We start from the raw sequence: 18909 nt of genomic DNA, 5'->3' as shown, positions 1-18909 counted from the left end.
TGAATCCCTTTGAAGAACATCAGACCACTTAATTTGCTATTGATTAAGACATATGAGAGAGAGAGAGAGAGAGAGAGAGAGAGAGAGAGAGAGAGAGAGAGAGAGAGAGAGAGAGAGAGAGAGAGAGAGAGAGAGAGAGAGAGAGAGAGAGAGAGAGAGAGAGAGAGAGAGAGAGAGAGAGAGAGAGAGAGAGAGAGAGAGAGAGAGAGAGAGAGAGAGAGAGAGAGAGAGAGAGAGAGAGAGAGATTTCACATATCAACGACTACAAAACCAACATCAAGCTTAAAAAAAACTATTATACATCACCTCTTTCATGTTTGCTTTAGTCTTGAGCTCTTTTTCCTAGTGGTATCCCTAGAAGAAAAGTTAACAAACCGAGCTGTTTGTCATTTATTCCAAGTACCAACTCTCTTAATATCAAGGACTTCCATTTATTACAAGCTGGGACAAAAAAGAAATTTTCAATTTTATTTTGGTAAATTAAATGCTAGATTGGCTTCTAAGTAAAACAAACTTCTCATTAAACATGGTAGATTTTGTTTTTGGCAAGTCTGCTATAGATTTCATTTGGTTCGCTATCTTCTAGTAGCTTTTTTTCCCTTTTTAGCAAATGTAGCAAAAGAAACAATTAACAGTATAAATTCATTTAGAATCTGTTTGGTGAAGTGTACCGAAAACAAGGGGAGTGGCACGTCTACAGTGGATAACCTCGGCCAGAATAGTTTGCGACAATTGTATAGTTGTGAAAGGAACAAAAAGATAAACAACACATCTAATAACATATAAAGGTTGACTGAATGAAAATCATATTGCAGCCAACACCCATTGTACACCTTTACATATCATCATGCAATGGTAGAGTCAATTAGAGTGGACATGGGTTCACGTGGGAATGATTGTGAAAGGTGGTCATGGGTTTTCACAAGTATAAAAGGTGAGGAATATAAATATCCTACTTGAAACCATTATGAAAGGTAATACATAAAGCACAATAGTACATGTAATATACTCTAGAGGTGTTAATTGATGTTTTTGACATGATTAATCTTAGGAATTAAACCCGATAGCACTTAGTTGAGATAGTAAGAGGACTCTTCCAACTTAATCAAAGATTTAAGATTTTATCTCAGCTCTAGACACGCAGTTTCGAGTGATTAGTTTTTGCAGTTGTGGACAGAACATATCCGACTTCTAAAAAAATATATTAAAAAAACTATGTGTCTGGTATGAAATCTAATTATAGATATCGAAAAATAAATTATTGAATATGAATTTCAAATGATTTGTGCCTCATTGAAAATGATATATAACCACCTTTACATACTCTAAAATTTGACTCCACAAAAGTACTAAAAATTGTCTTTTAAGAGTCTCCAATTATTTCCAATGATGAGTACCTAGCATAAATGGGAATAGCTAGCTATGACAATCTAAAAAATAGTCCCCACAATCTTCACGTGGACATCTTGTGTGACTATGTGATTGATTCACAAATTATTGTAGCAAATTAGATACCATTTTTTCCCCTCTATTTATTTTTTGGTAAATAATAAACTAGATTCCTTATGCTCTTTACACTATACAATCCAAAAGCAATGCATCGCCAATATTAAACCACAAGAAGATACTCTCTTTATCAAACCCAACAAGTACTTGTGCAAACCCTAGGGTCACCCCATATCATATTATGTGATCACATTTGGGGAAAAAACATTATGCCCCACAAAACTATAGATTCTATATGCCAAAGTGAAACATGCCCCCATATACATCACTTTCAACTCTTCCACTTTCAAAATAAAAAAATAGAGTATTTTCCCTTTGTTTTATTTTAGTCTCATATCCACTTTTGACACATATATATACCCTTCACACCTCTCTCATACTTCCTCAACCAAAACCAAAAACATATATCCTTCATTCTATATAGCACTTCTCATTTTTGTCTTTTCAAAAAAAAAATGTCTGGGGTTTGGGTGTTCAAAAACGGCGTGTTTCGATTAGTCGAGAATCCTCAGGCGGAGGCATCGGAAGGAAGACATGGGAAGAGAAAGATGTTGGTTCACTTGCCGACCGGAGAAGTGGTAAATTCTTATGCTTTTCTTGAAAGAATATTGGTTGGCTTAGGTTGGGAGAGGTACTATGACGGAGATCCTGATTTGTATCAATTTCATAAACATTCTTCTATTGACCTAATTTCTCTACCTAGAGATTTCTCCAAATTCAACTCCATTAATATGTATGATATTGTGGTAAAAACCCCTAATGTATTCCATGTTAGGGACAAATGATGAGTTTTCATGCTACTATGAAGTTTGTGTGGTTTTATATACATATATAATATAGCTAGAGTTTTATGGAAACTCTAGGGATTAAGCTTGTTGTTTTATTTTTGGTTTATGTTCATAAGAGAGGAGAATAAGTAAATTATATTTATAGGATGAGTGATGGTGTTGATGTTTATGACTAGTAGTGTATATTTGCTTGGAGTGTTTTTTTGTAACATATTGAGTATTGTTTTATAATAATAACTTTATTGCTTGCATTACAACAATTTTCCATTTCTTAACTTCTCATCCATATTTAATGGCTTAGTGTGATATATATGCAAGACATGATTTGATTGGTTCCTTTTGATGAGTATTTTGGGGCCGCTTGTTCCTATAAGTCCCATGGATTAGCACATCTCAAAAGGTATCAGAATTAGTTGATCACGTGCCTATCTTTTCATGAATATTAAAAGAATAAAAATGAGGAGAAAGTGAAATGATTTTAAACTTGTTTGATAAGAGTAAAAGTGAATTGAAACTTGAAAGTGAGAGGAAAAAAAATATTTGTATTTAATAAATGACATAAATACTTTCATATATATTAAAATTAAATATTAAATATTAAATATCATTACATTAATTATTTATCACTTAAATATTTATTTATTTATTATGTTTTATACTAAATGAGATATTTTTATTAACGATCACTATCATCAATAACATATTAATAACGAAAATATGTTTAAAATATAATTTTCTTACTAATAAAAGAAATCTCGTGTAAGAGCGAGATACAAGGAGAAAACTATAGACAATAATATGCAAATTTCAAACTAACATAGAAATGTTTTTAAAATAAAAACTCCTATTTCTATTTTCTCTCCAATTTCGGAAGGAAAATATTTTTGTATGGGGCCTATGAACTATTTTACCTATGTGTATCCAAACAAGAAAAGAACAAATTTTGGAGAAAAAAAATTATGTCATGTAGAGTTTAGTTTCTTCGGTATCATTTGTATTAAACAAATATTTTAAGAAACTAAGCAAATCTGACTGGTAAAATATTAAATATCACAAAAGAAATGCAATATACTTTATAAATATGAATATTTATAGAGAAGAGAATGAGTGAGAGGTGAGATATTTGAATGAGAGAAATTATTGCGTCAAATTATGCTTTTAAGAACGTTTTATTTTTGCTTTCAAGAATGTTTTAAAACACTCTTGAAATTTAAGATCTAAAAGCTTTTCGCACAATAAAATGATTTTCAAAGTGTTGTAATTGATTAAAAAATATATTTATAAAAAATGACCTTAATTGGCTGAAAAAAGAACACGTTATTAAATATAAGTGTTCGCATTAGTTTTTTCAGTTTATTGTTTTTACGCAACGGCACTTTACTTACAAAGGGTTGTTAAACGTTTAAAATTAAGTGTTTTTTTATTAAAAAAAATTTATCAATTAAAAAAATACCAGAATATGAAAATTTATTTAAGAAAAACAAGTTTTATATTAGATGCATATTCATCACATATTAGACAATAATTCATACATTCATAATGACCTAGGGTGGTAAAATGGATCGGGATCGTTGGATGTGTGCAAAAAAATTTCCACTTATGCGCATTGATGATTCGTCCTATATCATCTTATAGTCCCCAAGTCTTCCTGGTCAACGTAAAAATGAACCTTTTTCAATATTGAAGGTTTTTCGTAGAAAATAGCATGGTAAAGTGTTTGATGGTGGCAGCGTAAAACATGATCCTCTTTCAGTATGGGAGGTTTTCATGGAAAATAGGATGGTAAAGTGTTTGATTGAGTCACTGTTAAAAACAACTCATCATCATTGAAGTCGGTGGTATCATAAATCTCATCAGAGGGTATAGCATTCTTATGCACATACATTTTGTATAGTCCTATTTTTTGTTTGAAAACGAAGTTTAGGGTTTGGATGGAAGTTTATAATTTTGTGTCAACCTATTTTTTACTTGATTTTAAGTCTTGCGCCTTACTTAACTCAACAAAATCAAATTTCATCAAGATCCGTGGTGATATTAATTCTAGATAAATGACCTCCAAGGTAATATTCACTCTTTGGTCGTTTACCTCAAATTGATGTCATGGTTTCTCATTAAAGAGGATCATTTTTCGATGCGCCTAAGTACTCTCGAATGGCTTGCAACATTCGAAAAATCATAGACTTGAATTCAAATTGTGCGACAGGGATATCTTTTCTAATTATACTATTGCTCATGGCATTAAGAGCAAAGATTGCATAATATCTGGTGTATCTTGTACAGTCATTGGCAACGCCAATGACATCTTGATTAGTTGTGACTTCTTTTTCCTCTTGTTGTTCTACTTAAAGCTTTTTTTCAATTTTCTCTTGTTTGGGGATATGGGTCTCAAATCAACGAGCTTGTTGAAATCTCGTTACAACTTTGAATATCCTTTCTAGCTCGGGATTTGCTCTATATTCTAGGGAAATTAACTTGTGCGTGTAGGGTTCTAATACAACTTGTAATTTCATTAGAGGGTGGAAATAGATCAAATGCTCAAATGAATTATTTCACTAAATTAATGAAAAATTAAAGTTTAATGACACAATCCATGACAATGGCACCAAAAACTTATTGTTTCATTATGTATGTCAAAGTATATACAATCAAACAAGTATAGAGTGATAAGAGCATAGGTTCTCCAAGCATATGTCTCCTATGGATGCCCCAGGATTTCAACTTGATGCATCGGGGTCTCCTCAAGTAGGATCGAAGAGCATAGGTTCTCCAAGCTTACTCTAGGAAAAATACCCCGGACATTGGTTGCATGGAGATCGGCCAGCTGCAGTCCCAAATTCTTGATTGGTGTCACCGTTCCAAAGAAACACTAGACGAGGAGGATATCAAAAATCCTTTTCCATAGGTCAAGGAGGTCAGTCTCGTGAGGAACGTCAACCACGTTAGGCTTTCCTCGTGTGTCTAAGAAAATCCAACCACCAGACCGAACCACTTATAGACAGACCGTCGGCCACTTGTAAGTTACTTGAGGTAGATCCCCACTCCAAAGTAGGAAAGGATTCGGGAAGTTTGATCCCAATGAGCAAAAATCACATCGCTGAAGCATTCGACAAAGGCAATTACGGGGTCTTAAGGCTTCAATTGTTGTCCTTAAGCTACACCCTGAGAAAGTTGACCCCCTAACGGCATGCAGGAGGGTAAATATAAAGTGAGTCACTCTAATATTTCGTATGACTAGAGAAGACATCTAAAAGAAGAGAAGTGCACCCCCTCAAGAGTCTTAGGGAAGGACAGCGATCAAGACTCGGGACGGCTTCCGTCTACAAGAGAGTCACCATTGAAGGTCTATTTATCTAGTTATTTCACAATTTCTTTGTAACGAATTCAATTCATTATTAATATATATATATATTATCTTTCTTTATCTATAGTCTATTTCATTGTCTATCTTTCTGTTAGTGTGTGTTTGGATACAAAGTCTGTGACCGTTACCGTGCATTTATTGCTATATCCACCGTGTTTTCTTGAAGCAACAAAGTCTAGATTTTTCCAAACGTACGAGGTGATTGTGATTTTGGACAAATCCCTAACATAGGCTTAGAGTGCTCAGGACAGGGGTAACAAAGATGAAATGCATTATTGTGTATCTGATACAGACCTAACGCATTTATACGATTCAGATACGACATAATCGTATTATTTTCATGAATGCATATTTTATTTAGACTTAACGCATTTCTGCGATTCTAACACGACTTAAATGCATTCCATGCTTGATTGCGTATCAAATACTCTCTTAACGCATTTTTGCGTTTCTAATACGGCTTAAATGCATACCTTGCATGACTTCTCATCTGAGGCATACTACACGCATTTCTTCCTAGCTGGCGCACCACTCCCCCCTCCCTCGGATCTAGCCCATCGAAAGGCGTAGGTGGTGGAGCCCGAAGACGTCTACCTCAATCTGAGCTAAGCCTCAGGGGCTAGGACAGGGATCCTACCCTTGGCCACGGAGCGGTCCTCTGCAACGCGAAGTACGGTACAAAGATACAACCATATCACGCTGAATTTGCCATAGGGAACGCTAGAAACTCGTCAAACGCATTGAAAAAATCAATATGCTATTAAGGAAAATGCTAAATTCAACGAGCAAGTATAGCAACCAAAAATGGTAGCTAATATTAATCAATACACTAAGTCTCAAGTCACAAAAGCATGAAAATTAAAAAGGAACAATAGCCACTTCATTACAATAAAATATATTGTTTCTTTCATAAAGCAAGTAGTTAGGGTTCTCACGCCCAAAACAGATATCACGTCATAACCGATGAACGTCAGTGGTTTGACATAAACAAACAAACTTTGCAAGGTAAAAGTGAAAGCCCCAGAGTTATAAAAATTTGTAAACAACAAAAACGATAAAGCAAAGACAAGTGCAAAGCTCTAAGATGAAAAACACTTGAATCGTCAAGGTAAAAATATGTTCATAAACATTAAATGTTTTTACAACTAGGAAAAAAACCTGGGAAGCATTGCAATAAATAAAATAATACAAAGAAAAAGAAAAAAAAGTCAAAGCTCCTAGAGCCGAAGTATTGGGATCCCTCCTGAGTCACCCTAGGAGCGGTCTGAAATGGTTCCGGTGTCTCGGCCAAAATTATGGCCTGAGGACAGAATTTCCTCGCCTGTTCCACGACTCTGTCGCACGAGGCTCAAATGACTAAGGCTCAATCCATCTCAAATCCACTCCACTTGACCCTTGGTATAAATCAATTCTCACGCTAAGAGCAAGGTACAATATCTTATATCCTCTTTTCACTACATTCATCTTGAATCTTGAACTGACTTAGTTGTTGGAGTGATAAACATGCAGGTCCACCTCGCCTCATTGTAAAGGAGATCATAGTTACCGTTCAAGATCATCAATTTTCCAACTGCATTCATTTCTGGTTCCCGGACGGAACAAGAATGAAAAATCCATCATTATTAAAACTTAAAAATAATTACATAAAATGTCATGGTCGGGATCAAAATATAAGTGTTATGAAAACTATATATAACCCCGACAAAAGAAAAAATTAGCTACTCTTACTCATCGTAACTTTATAGTCACGTCCTATTAGAAAGAAGTTAAACAACATTTGTTGACGATTCATTTGACAGTGTTTCATATCTTATTCTTTCATGTTGTGATTTGTGGTGAGTGTAACATCCTGATTTTATTAATTATGTTATTTGGTATTTTTATTAATTATTTATTTTATTTAATTATTATGTGATATAATGATTATTTAATTATTTAATTATTTGTGAATTTGTGCTAATTGGATTGATTAAACTATTAGTAGTATAATGAAATTATATGTTAGTGGGACTAAGATGGGAAATAGAGATAATGGATAGTAACTGTTACTAAGCCCATTATAGAGAAAGGAAGTAGTAAGGGGATTAGGTCATTTTTCATAACATAATCATTTTGGTAAGAAGAGAATAGTAGAGAAGAGTGGAGAAAGAAGGGGAATTGGGGGAAATCTAGAAGAAGAAGGAATTGATTTGAGGTAAGGGGGAGAAATCTCATTATCTTGAATATATATGTATTCAATGTGTAGTGGTATAATATGTATTCATCTCTCTCTATTTCATGGATTTCATAATGTTAGGGTTTGAGTTGAATCAATGAGATTTTATGATTTTGTCATGTTTAATGTGTTATATGGATGACCCGTAATTAGAAACATAAATAGGAACCCATAACATATGATAAATTAATGTTTAAATGAGTTTTGGTTGGCAAAAATCGGATTGGGTTGGTGTTGGAATGTGCTGAAACGCACAGAATTTTTTTGTTTCTGGTGTGGAGCGTCGGGCGAGCTGTTTGCTTCGCAGGGCGAGCGTTCGCCCATAAGCCTTCGTCGGGCGAGAAAAGCGGGCGAGAGGGTGACCAAATTTCTGCCTTGGAGCGTCGGGCGAGCCAATTCTTCTGTCGAGCAAAAATGTCCTATTTTGCAAAAAATTATAATGTGCATAACTTTTGATCCGTAACTCCTTTTTATATGTCGTTCGAAGCGTTAGGAAGCTAATGTTATTATCTATATGATAGGATTGGAATGTTTAGCACTTGATGGATTAATTATGATGTTGTTGTGTGAATAACATGTAATCATGTGTATGTCTATTGTGAAATTGGTGAATTGTGGATAACATTTGTTGATATATTATGTGATATGATATTCATGAAATTGTGTGAATGAATATATGTTATTTGGATGCATTATTGTGAATGGTTACTTGATGTGTTTTGTACAATTGATGGATAATTCAATGTGTGAATTATTGTGGTATGCGGTATGTTTAGATTGTATGGATAATATTAATTGCATATATTTGGTGATAATTGTACATGCATTCATGGTGGCTTTGATCCTTGTGTGGAAACAAAAGCGGGTGGCTTTTATCCTTGTGTGGAAACATAGGTGTGGCTTTGTCTCCTTTGTGGATTCGGGAGCGGTGAACTAAAGGTTCATATTTTGAGGGCTTTGATCTTGTCCGGATCGGAAGTGCGGCTCTGGTTTCGATCGGGAGAGGTGAGCTTGATACTCACACGGTACCACATGCATTTGAGTCACATTAATTATTTGATTCGCATTACGTGTTATGTGATTGTTTGATTTGATGTGGTTGCTTGAGTGGTAATCTTATTTGTGTGTGTGTGATAATTGTGGAACTTATTCAAATTATGAAGTGTGTGTAAATTATAATGCTATTGTATGCTATGTTCATTGTACATATATTATGTATTCATTATGATGTGAATTCTCACCTTATGTTTGAATGATGTTCATTGTGACATCGTGCAGGTTCCGACGAGTAGTGAGCTTGTCCGAGGATTTAGCCGAGGAGTTTTTGATTTATCGTTTTGATTAGGTAGTGAATCAAATGCTCTGATCATGTAACACTTGGGGGTTTATTTGAACTCATGTTTTAATAATTATATATTGTTACCTTTGTGGTATTTGATATGATATTTTGGATTTTTGAAGTTGAAGGCTATGTTGCCTAGTTGTCGAATTCATATATATATATATATATATATATATATATATATATATATATATATATATATATATATAGTATGGGATATATTCATTGAAATTGCTTGAGATATATTATTCCGCGTGTGATATGCATAATGTATGAAAGCATGAAGTTTCAAATTGTGTTATAAGGTGATCATTGCATGTTTGTGTTTTGTTTTGGGTTTTCGTTGTGGTGAAAACAACATGTAACGCCCTTTTTATTTTATGCATGTTAATATTCAATGAATGTTTAATTATAATTTGGGATTTAGAAAAGGGGTGTTACAGTGAGAACCTAATATCTCTAAGAACTACCTAGAATCCATCGATATATCTCAATAGAATTATTAGACACCCCCTATTTTTAGAGGGTTTGAAGGGTAATCGTGTTAAGTGCATCGTTCAGGCTCACTTAGTGCGCCTACTTTCTTCTTTGTTAAGTAATGTCAGTTCACTTGCAACTTTCCTTACCGCTTTTGCTCGCTAAGCACATCGTCCACACTCGCTTAGCCATCAAACACTTACTTCACCTTGAACTAACTTAACCCAGAAGTCATGAAACACCTTTGATCGCTAAGTACGCCTGTGTTTTTGGCTTAGCGAGGTTAGCTTGTTTGCTCGCTAAATGCGCCTATGTTTTTGGCTTTGCGGACCATGATATGTTGGAAAAGTTTTTTGACTTGTTATTTGTATTACTTTGGTGAAATTTTGATCATTTTTTACTTGTTTTGGTGAATGCACAGTTAAAATGTCCAAACTAACGTTTATCATTTTTCGTTGATAAATCAAAGGGATTTTCATTAATTACTCGTAAAGTAAGTTAATAAGTGTGTACATATTTGTTTAGTCTGGATTCTGGTAAACAATCGCTAGTGTTCCAAATAGTGATTTGGTTGCTTGCAAGATCGACTAGTTTGATCTTATGACATATGTGTCTAAGTTTCTAAAGTTTGTTGTAGTTTGTGTTTAAAAGTAAAGAGTTAAAGCAATGTAGAAATGGTTTGAAACAATGAAAAACAACATAAAAAGACTTCGACAGAACAATAAAGTTCATAAACAAATAACTCAATGAAATTGACTTTGCATTTATAAAAGAAAGTGGTATTTCATACGTACATTTCACTCCGTGACTCTTTTCTCAATACGCAAGATACTTTGAGTAATTGTGAGTTTGTATACAATTGAACACACAAATCCTATTGTTAGAACCCTTATTTATACTAAATCAAAATAACTGTTTCAAACGGTCTTTTCTTTAGCAATCGACACGTTTGTTTTTGCATGCATCTTGTCTCTAACTTGTTTCCACGTGTCTTTCGCTAGTGGATAAGGCCAACAAAAAGTTGCTTAGTCTGATTTTGAATCTCCCGGTTGAACTCATCTTCAATTTCACAGAATATTTCACTAAATTCATTCTCATGACTGCATCTTTAGGAACTTCGATCACTTTTCTGCGACTTATATGTCGAACCAAATTTCTCATGTATAGATCTGTTGAACTAATCATCGAACTAGTTTCAAATTCCTTCCATTTTTATTCTATTCAACTTTTTGTCTGATCATAAAATACGTCAAACATATCCAACTAATAGAATTTAACTTATTTTTGCTACTTATACCCAAGTTTCATCCAACTTATAGAATCTTCTCAAATACAGAATTTAACTTATTTTATCTACTTATACCCCAAGCTTAATCCAACTTTTAGAATCTTCTCAAATACAGTGTTTGTTTTAGATATGACAATGTTAATCAACATCTTTTAACATTAAATTTGCTAGACTATTAAGATATATTGTGACACCAATCATCATATTGGTTAATTTTCTACCGCAAAAACAAGCGAAATCCAAAGATGGAACATCTAATGTGCTCCGCTATAAAACATTACTCCCTCTTTTTTTTTTTAAGTGTCGTTTTAGAAGAAATTTTTTGTTTTTATTTAAGTGTTGTTTTATAGTTTAATGTTATAATTTGTCAATCATACCCTTACTTTCTCAATAAATTCCTTAATTAGTCATTAAAAAAAGATAGTGATTATTAAATTTATTTGGAAAGAGAAAATAAATTAGGGCATAATAGAAAAAACAACTCTAATAATCCACTATCTTGGTTGAAGAATTTTTTGCTAAAATGACATTTAAAAAGAAACAGAGGGAGGGAATACTGATTACTTAAAAACACATAAAACCAATTCTAATCACCTAAAATAGAAGTGTGAATTGATGAGAATGCCGCTACAAATAAGGGTATTATATGGTATTCAATTAGAAGATGTCCCTGAAACTCAAAAAATCCAATATTGGGAACCTAGCCTATATGGATCCCTTGCATATTCCTAGTGTATTAATGATAGCTTAAAATTATGTTTATATGTTTCTCTTGTAATTTAAGAGGAGCCAATATTCCTAATATCAAAAGATACTTGAAAGTATTAGAAATAAGTAACCTACTTTCATTGTTATTGTAGAAACATGTTCTCCTTTTGAAAAACTCAAAATGTTTTGGATTAACCAAGGCCTTTCGGAGATAGTTATATCAATTTCTTAGAGTCATGCAGGTGGGATTTGGATCCTTATGCAGATTGGCCACAATTTGGTAGTAGTGACTGTTGTTGAAGTCAACAAGTCTGTTGTCACAATCAGCATCTCCTTAGGACAAAATAACTGGTGTTTATGCAAGTTCTAATCTAGGTATGAGATATCAATTTTGGGAAGATCTTTGTAACTTGGATAATAAGATTACAGGGCCATGGATGCTAATTTGTGTTTTTAATGAAACTATTATTCCTTTATCGAATAAATAAGGGGCCTTGTTTACAAAGAAGTGTTACGGGGCTTCTCTATATTATGGATACTTCTAATGTCATTGATTTAGACAATATTGGATAGAAATTCACATGCCATAAAAATTGTGGAAGTCAAAGAAGCATTGATAAAAGGCTTGATATTGGGTGGCTAATCTAGAATGGAAAATGCTATTTCCTGAAGCTTTTTAAGAAATTCCCATGTTGTCTGCTACTATTTGAATTCTTAAATAGCTATTGAGTTGATTACCAACTAATTAACAGATTCCATATTTATGCAACTCTTAATGTTAGTATTAAAGATTCCATTTTCATGAATTGGCAAGTGAATGTATATCATACTCTTAGAATAGGTAATGTTATTGCAGGTTTCGTGACTAAAAGATTGAGTTATGATAACATGCTCAAAATTTGGAAAACATCTCTAGTTGGTTTTAAAAAAAAAAAAAAAATAGTGTTTCTACGAGGATAATTTATTCTCGCTTGTAGTATTATGTAATTTTTTTTATATGAAAAGAAATAGTATTAGTCTGTTGAAGTTTTCAAAAGTTTGCAAGTTGTGAAAAAATGTTGGAAGCCTCTCGAAGGGAGAATTGGATTCTCAGCATCCAAAATGACTGCAAAGTTAGTAACTTAGGACACTGAAAAATATCTGACTTTTCTCAATGCATTGTGAATCATTGGATTTTGCATCAAGAGCCTATAATTATTTAGAATCTGTGTGGGGAAGTTTATTTAGAATCTGTGTGGTGAAGTGTACCGAAAACAAAGGGAATGGCAAGTCTACAGTGGATAACCTCAGACAGCCAGAATAGTTTGCGACAATAGTATAGTTGCGAAAGGGACAGAGATAAACATGTAAAAGTTGACTGAGTGAAAAGTATTTGCAGCCGACAGCCGTCGTACCTTTAATTATCATCATGCAATGGTAGAGTCAATTAGAGTCGACATGGGATTCACGTGAGAATGATTGTGAAAGGTGGTCACTGATCCCTTCTGCTTAGCCTTGGTTGACACGTTCTTTTCTGTGGAATCCTCCATTTTCTGAAAACGAACTCTCATCCAGTAGCCTCACAGAATTTTATTTTCGGTCCCGTTATCTTGACAAAGATATTCACATCTCTTTAACCAAATAATTTTGAATTAATTTTGGAATTAACATAATACTAAGATCAGAACATTTTATTTTATTTTATTAAAAAGAAATAAAACATTTCTCTGTTCCTAATTTATTTTATCTATTGCAACCATTTATCTTTAGAATATGGAGTGACAATGTAAAATTATGTTGAAGAATTCAAGAAATAGATGTTAAATTTTTAATTCAGACTTAAGATCATTTAAGGTGTTCGGTAGTTTAGTTAACAAACAAGATTCATACGGTCTTTTAGCATATAATAGATATAATGATCCAGAAAATATCTACATCAACCTATGAATCAAAACAAATCAACACCGATATCACTGGTGGTACTTGTATTATACCAGCACAATCCTCAGCTATATTCATTCGATGACAGAAAAGATCAAGCTTGTTTGTAGTGGGAGTCATCTATGGTGGAGTATACCAGACCATCATCTTCAAGAGCTTTTACAGACAACCTGGCATCATGAACAGGTTTTAGTTTAAATCATAAGCAAATGCTGTGTGTAACAATAACAAGACAATATAAAAATAAGAGAACTTACTTGATCCTGTCCAATGGAAGCTTGAGCTCTCTTGCTAGTTCGTCAACATGGATTCCCCTTTCATCTAACCTGCAATTTAAAACCAAATTCAACATTTCTCAGCATAAGATAAAAAGTTGCATGTGTAAAATATAGTTGAAAGATCAGGAATAGATATCCTACTTGAAACCATTAATGAAAGGTAATACATAAGACTAATGTTTTCTGAATTATAATCACTCACATGCTTGAATGCTGCTGCAGGTAGTCAATCACTAATTTATCACAATCCTTGAGTCCATCAGTGCTATATTGTGTATATCCCTGAGGTTGGAAATATTATATCAGCAATTCAATCATACAAAAAAAAAAGTGACTTACATCAAATATCATACCGGATTGGATTGTGCCTGAGATCCATTCAATGCACTTTTGACAGTAGTGTTCATAGATGTGTTTGATGGAGGATATGCAGAAGGGGTTCCTTCCAACTATAATCCAAAAAATAAAAGCAAGGCATTAAGTTAAATCGCATGTTTGCCAACTTAAGCAAGGCTCAATACTTGAACACATGTTAACATGCAATAGTCTACACTTCCATGATCTTACAAATGGGTTATAAAGATTTTTCTTATTTTCCTGAAATTTAATGCAGTATCCACTGCCATAAATTTGCATACAATAATATAGGAGTAACTAAAAATATTCTGATAAAATACAAAAACTACATGTACCTTAACTTTGGTACGGAGATGGTTATGTATGCAATCGATGAAGTGAAAAGGGATCTCATCAAAATTTGTCACAGGCCTGTGAAAAACCACAAGTATGAAATAGACATGATTAAAACGGTCAATTAGACAAATAAAAGATGCTTTCACATAGTGAAACATAAGAAGCACAATAGTACATGTAATGCAATCTAGAGGTGTCAATTGATGTTCTTGGCATGATTAAACACTCGAGTTAAATATTTGACCTATTTAACTCTAAACTTTGGTGAGCTTGAAATTAAACTGATGATTTGGCCAAAACATATAGTCTGACAGCAGATTAAATAATGCAAACATAATACAAATATTCTGTCAAGTGCAATTATTTATAGCACATTGTTAAAGTTTGTTCAGACTGACTAGAAAGGAGAAAAAAATAGAACATGTGATTCAGATAAACATCAATGAAGTACATAATTTTCTTATGACCAGATCAGTCAAACATTTGAACCTGACAAAACCGCAGATACCAAACATACATATACATCTTAATAACCAATAACAGAGAGCACTAGATGATATGCTTAATGGAAAAATAGGTTTTTATGCTTTTATTATTTAATCTACTTCAGGGTAGCCTAGTCTTTAACGGAATACACATGCATATTCACTATCTCTTTGTATTCCCCAACTTGTATTCCCTAACATGAATTTTCACAATACTAAAGAACCCTGGCAGATCAACATTCCCTTTGTTCTCTTCTCTTTTCTTCTATAGGTTATACTAATCATACACAGTAGAATGGATTGATAGAAGAAACAAACAAATATCTAATAAGAACCTACAATAAACCCATTAATGAAACCTCTTAAAACAGGCAAGAAACAACACTAGAGGCAAATGCCACACCACAGATCACCCAGAATGCAGATTTGTAATGGCTCCCAAGCTACAGGATCAAATCAAAAATGCAAAAGCTCAACATCAGAACCAAGTCAGTGATGGTGCTCTAAACCATTAGATGTAGTCAATAATCAAGGTATATCTGATTGTGTTCATTGGTTTTAGCTGTAAGCCTAAGGCTGAATTACTGTAGGGTCTATCTTGTAACTGTAACCACCATCCAATTTGCTCCTATTACACATCCATTTATACATAGTGGTTATACTCTAACAACCAATCAAAGAAAACACAAATTATAATTTTGCCTACACAGGATTATCACACAGGGGTGCAGATGAGAGACAAGGTATAGAATTAACATGCTTCAGTTAATGGTACAGTAACTCATAATTAGAATGAATCCAAATAAAACCAAACCCAAATATCTAACACTCAGGATACACAATTGCCTACCAATTACCAACCATATAATATCAAGCACCCAAAAAGTTGGAAACTGATCTACACTCCAAACCACAAAAACGATCTAGAACTAGCCAGTCCACAATACAACATAGCTTAGGTGATGATGCAAAAAAAAGGCTGTCAACTTGTGAATAACTTCCTTGAGATAGTAGTGAAAGGAAATATGTGCTATAAATATTCAGAAGAGAAAAACAAATCAACTGAATCTAAAAGTTAATAAACAGCCATGGCAAAATTTATTGACATAAAAATGGGTCTGGCCAACATGCCTGACAGAGAAGGCGCCAAGCTGCCTTACACCTTGAAAGCTTTTCAAGTTCCCATAAACACGAACATACATGCCATTCCTGTCATTGAATAATCAGAGAATGTAAGAAATACAACATCCTCAAACTCCCAGATCAATATCATTTGCATCTATAGTTAAGAACTTACAATACTTCCTCCATTTCCTTTGTGTCAAAAGACTCATTAACCCTAATTAAACAAACAAAACCAAAATTCAGTCTAGTTTACACAACAGGTGTAAAGAAATCTCTCCTAAATAACTCTTAAAAACAACATAGCATACCATCTTCGGCATTTGATCCGCCCAGTTCCATCATCCAAAACAAAATTAACATCAGTGTTCCTCTCAGCTTTCTCATACACCATTCCAACCAAGGTCACCTGAACCAAAATACATAATTATTTGATGTAAATCGCATAGTTTAAAAGCTAGCAGCGTGATTTTTGTACTATCACATATTCATGAAAACTATATCATATACAAAGTAACGGAAAAAACGCAATTCACTAATATTGTATCACAACTCACAACCAGTAAACTAACAAATTAAGCAAGTATAAAACACTAAAATAACTTCAATTAAAAAAAATTAACCGTACATTTGTGAGATCGACACCGTTGATTGCGAAATTGGACTTTTCATCACCAGATTGATCTGCTTCACTGATCTGCTTCACTGTAACCGGAATCAAACCCTGAGAATCGCGGCTCTACAAAGAAGAAAACAAACAACATAAACACGAAACTCAGCGAATTGATACAGTATAAAGCAAAACGCGGTTGATTTTCCTTCGAGCGAAATGAGAAAGATAGCTTACCTTAGTCGGTGCCGGAGAAGTTTCATTGAGTTGCGAGGACGTGAATCCGCCGCCGGAGAAGGCGTTGGAGGAATCGAATTGGGAGCTGGAGAACATTTTTGAAACCCTAGAAAGAGAAATCGGAAAACGAGAGAGAAGAGTAACTGCTGGAGTGAGAACGATTTGAGAAAATGAAGTTAATATAAATTAGAAAAAGGGATTGTGGTGTTGATTTTTGTTTCCCGCCAATAATGCCTTCGATTTTTCCCGCGGCTTAGGGTTTCAGTTTCGATTTCAACTTTGGATTTTTCCCTCTTATAATATCGCTCTCTCTTACCTTTTTTTTTTTCCATTAAACTTTTGAAATATTTATGTAAGTATAGTATAAGTTAAAATATTTATATTATTTGAAATATTTTTGATTCAATTATACTATGTTTGGTTGTGACAAGAGAGTAGATATCTGAAAAATATGATAGATTTAATTTATTGTTAAGTTTAAGGGAAATCGATGAAAAATAGAGAAGACATAGTTAAAATAATTTGACAAACAAGAGTTTTTACCTAAATTTTTAACCCTTATAAAAAATTAAAATAAATTAACTTGATTCAATTATTTTCATTTGAGTACCTAACTAATTTATGTATATTTTATTTGTACAATTTTTTATTATGCTACATGCTTATTGGTTTTGTTTGTTAAAATTATTTCTGATGTTGTTGATAAGTATTTTGTTATTGTGCTAGATTTTGGTGAAAAAAAATTAATTTTTATTTTTTGTTATAATCATGTTTTTTTAGTAAAAAATGAGAAATAAGTCACAGAATAATTTTATTATGATAAAATCTCTTAACGCATAGTTCGTAGAAGGGTTGATCACAATAGCCCTAATGTCGTTGGCGCCATTACTGTATATAAGTCAATGCATTGATTTCCAAAATTCACCTGAAAACATGTTACAACAACACCTGCCACGCACGGAAGAAACCACTAAGGTTTAGGCGAAAAAATCTTGTGTTCAAGAGTTTAGACAAACAGATTCAGCAATTGCAAATTTGCATGAAAGAGGATTTACTCTTCATTCAAATCTCGCAGAAAGAATATGAAGGGGCTTGGAGGAATGCATACACAATCTACATGGTAAGATTATTACGGGAAAGGGAGACAAAACACTCATTTCAGAGGAAATCGAGAATAAGTTGAAAAAGGTATGGGTAGAGTTGGTAAAAAAAACATATGAATCAAACTAAACCGCTTAACCAAATCGAACTGAAGTAAAAATAATTGAACCATTATATATTTAGTTAGTGAATCAAACATGTATTTTACTGATGATTCTTTAATAAGCAATAAACCAAACTCAAACTTAATAAACTAAAAACTGTAGAACTGTCTAAACTAAATTCCAATAAAATTACTTAAATACAAAAAGCCAACTATCACATATAAAATATATGAACTTAAATACTATAACATATAACATCATTGAATAAGAATCTTGATGCATTGGAGCGTCGTTTGGAATTATTTAAAGTTCCATTTACAATGCTTCGGCAAATCCTTCTCTTTTTGCAACTTGATGTGTATCATGAATCATGTAACTCACCTATCTAATCAGATCTCTTAACCACGCCTGTATAATGTATTTAAACATATCATCATATCATACTAAATTATAATCCTATAAGTTCTTCCCACCAAAATTTCCCGCCAAAATCTTTAATAATTAATTAATTAATTAATTAAATAAAAAGGTAAATATTAATAATAATAATTTAATAAAATAAATAATAAATTAGTTAATGTTTGATTCAATTCCACGTACCTAAATTACCAAATGCTATGTGCAACTTCTATAAATATTGTTGTTTCTTTTTTTAAAAAAATTGTAAAAAATTT

At 33.1% G+C, this 18909-nt stretch overlaps 2 protein-coding genes across 2 annotated transcripts; one reads left to right on the top strand and one right to left on the bottom strand.

Moving 5' to 3' along the window:
* The first annotated feature begins 1900 nt into the window (after nt 1-1900).
* On the top strand, nt 1901-2526 carry LOC131600442 (flowering-promoting factor 1-like protein 2). Its single transcript, XM_058872604.1, has one exon. The coding sequence runs from the start codon at nt 1962-1964 to the stop codon at nt 2289-2291; it is 330 nt and encodes a 109-aa protein (XP_058728587.1). The 5' UTR covers nt 1901-1961; the 3' UTR covers nt 2292-2526.
* Nucleotides 2527-13469: 10943 nt separating this feature from the next.
* On the bottom strand, nt 13470-17302 carry LOC131600441 (replication protein A 32 kDa subunit A). The gene is made up of 10 exons (XM_058872603.1): nt 17031-17302; nt 16812-16922; nt 16495-16592; nt 16359-16400; nt 16193-16270; nt 14576-14651; nt 14237-14332; nt 14086-14165; nt 13863-13931; nt 13470-13775 (listed from the first exon to the last, which is right to left on the bottom strand). The coding sequence occupies exons 1-10, from the start codon at nt 17124-17126 to the stop codon at nt 13700-13702; spliced, it is 822 nt and encodes a 273-aa protein (XP_058728586.1). The 5' UTR covers nt 17127-17302; the 3' UTR covers nt 13470-13699.
* Between the last annotated feature and the right edge of the window lie 1607 nt (nt 17303-18909).

Source organism: Vicia villosa, linkage group LG4 (assembly GCF_029867415.1).
Source record: "Vicia villosa cultivar HV-30 ecotype Madison, WI linkage group LG4, Vvil1.0, whole genome shotgun sequence".
Taxonomy (NCBI): domain Eukaryota; kingdom Viridiplantae; phylum Streptophyta; class Magnoliopsida; order Fabales; family Fabaceae; genus Vicia; species Vicia villosa.
This window is presented reverse-complemented; position numbering and strand designations above follow the sequence as displayed.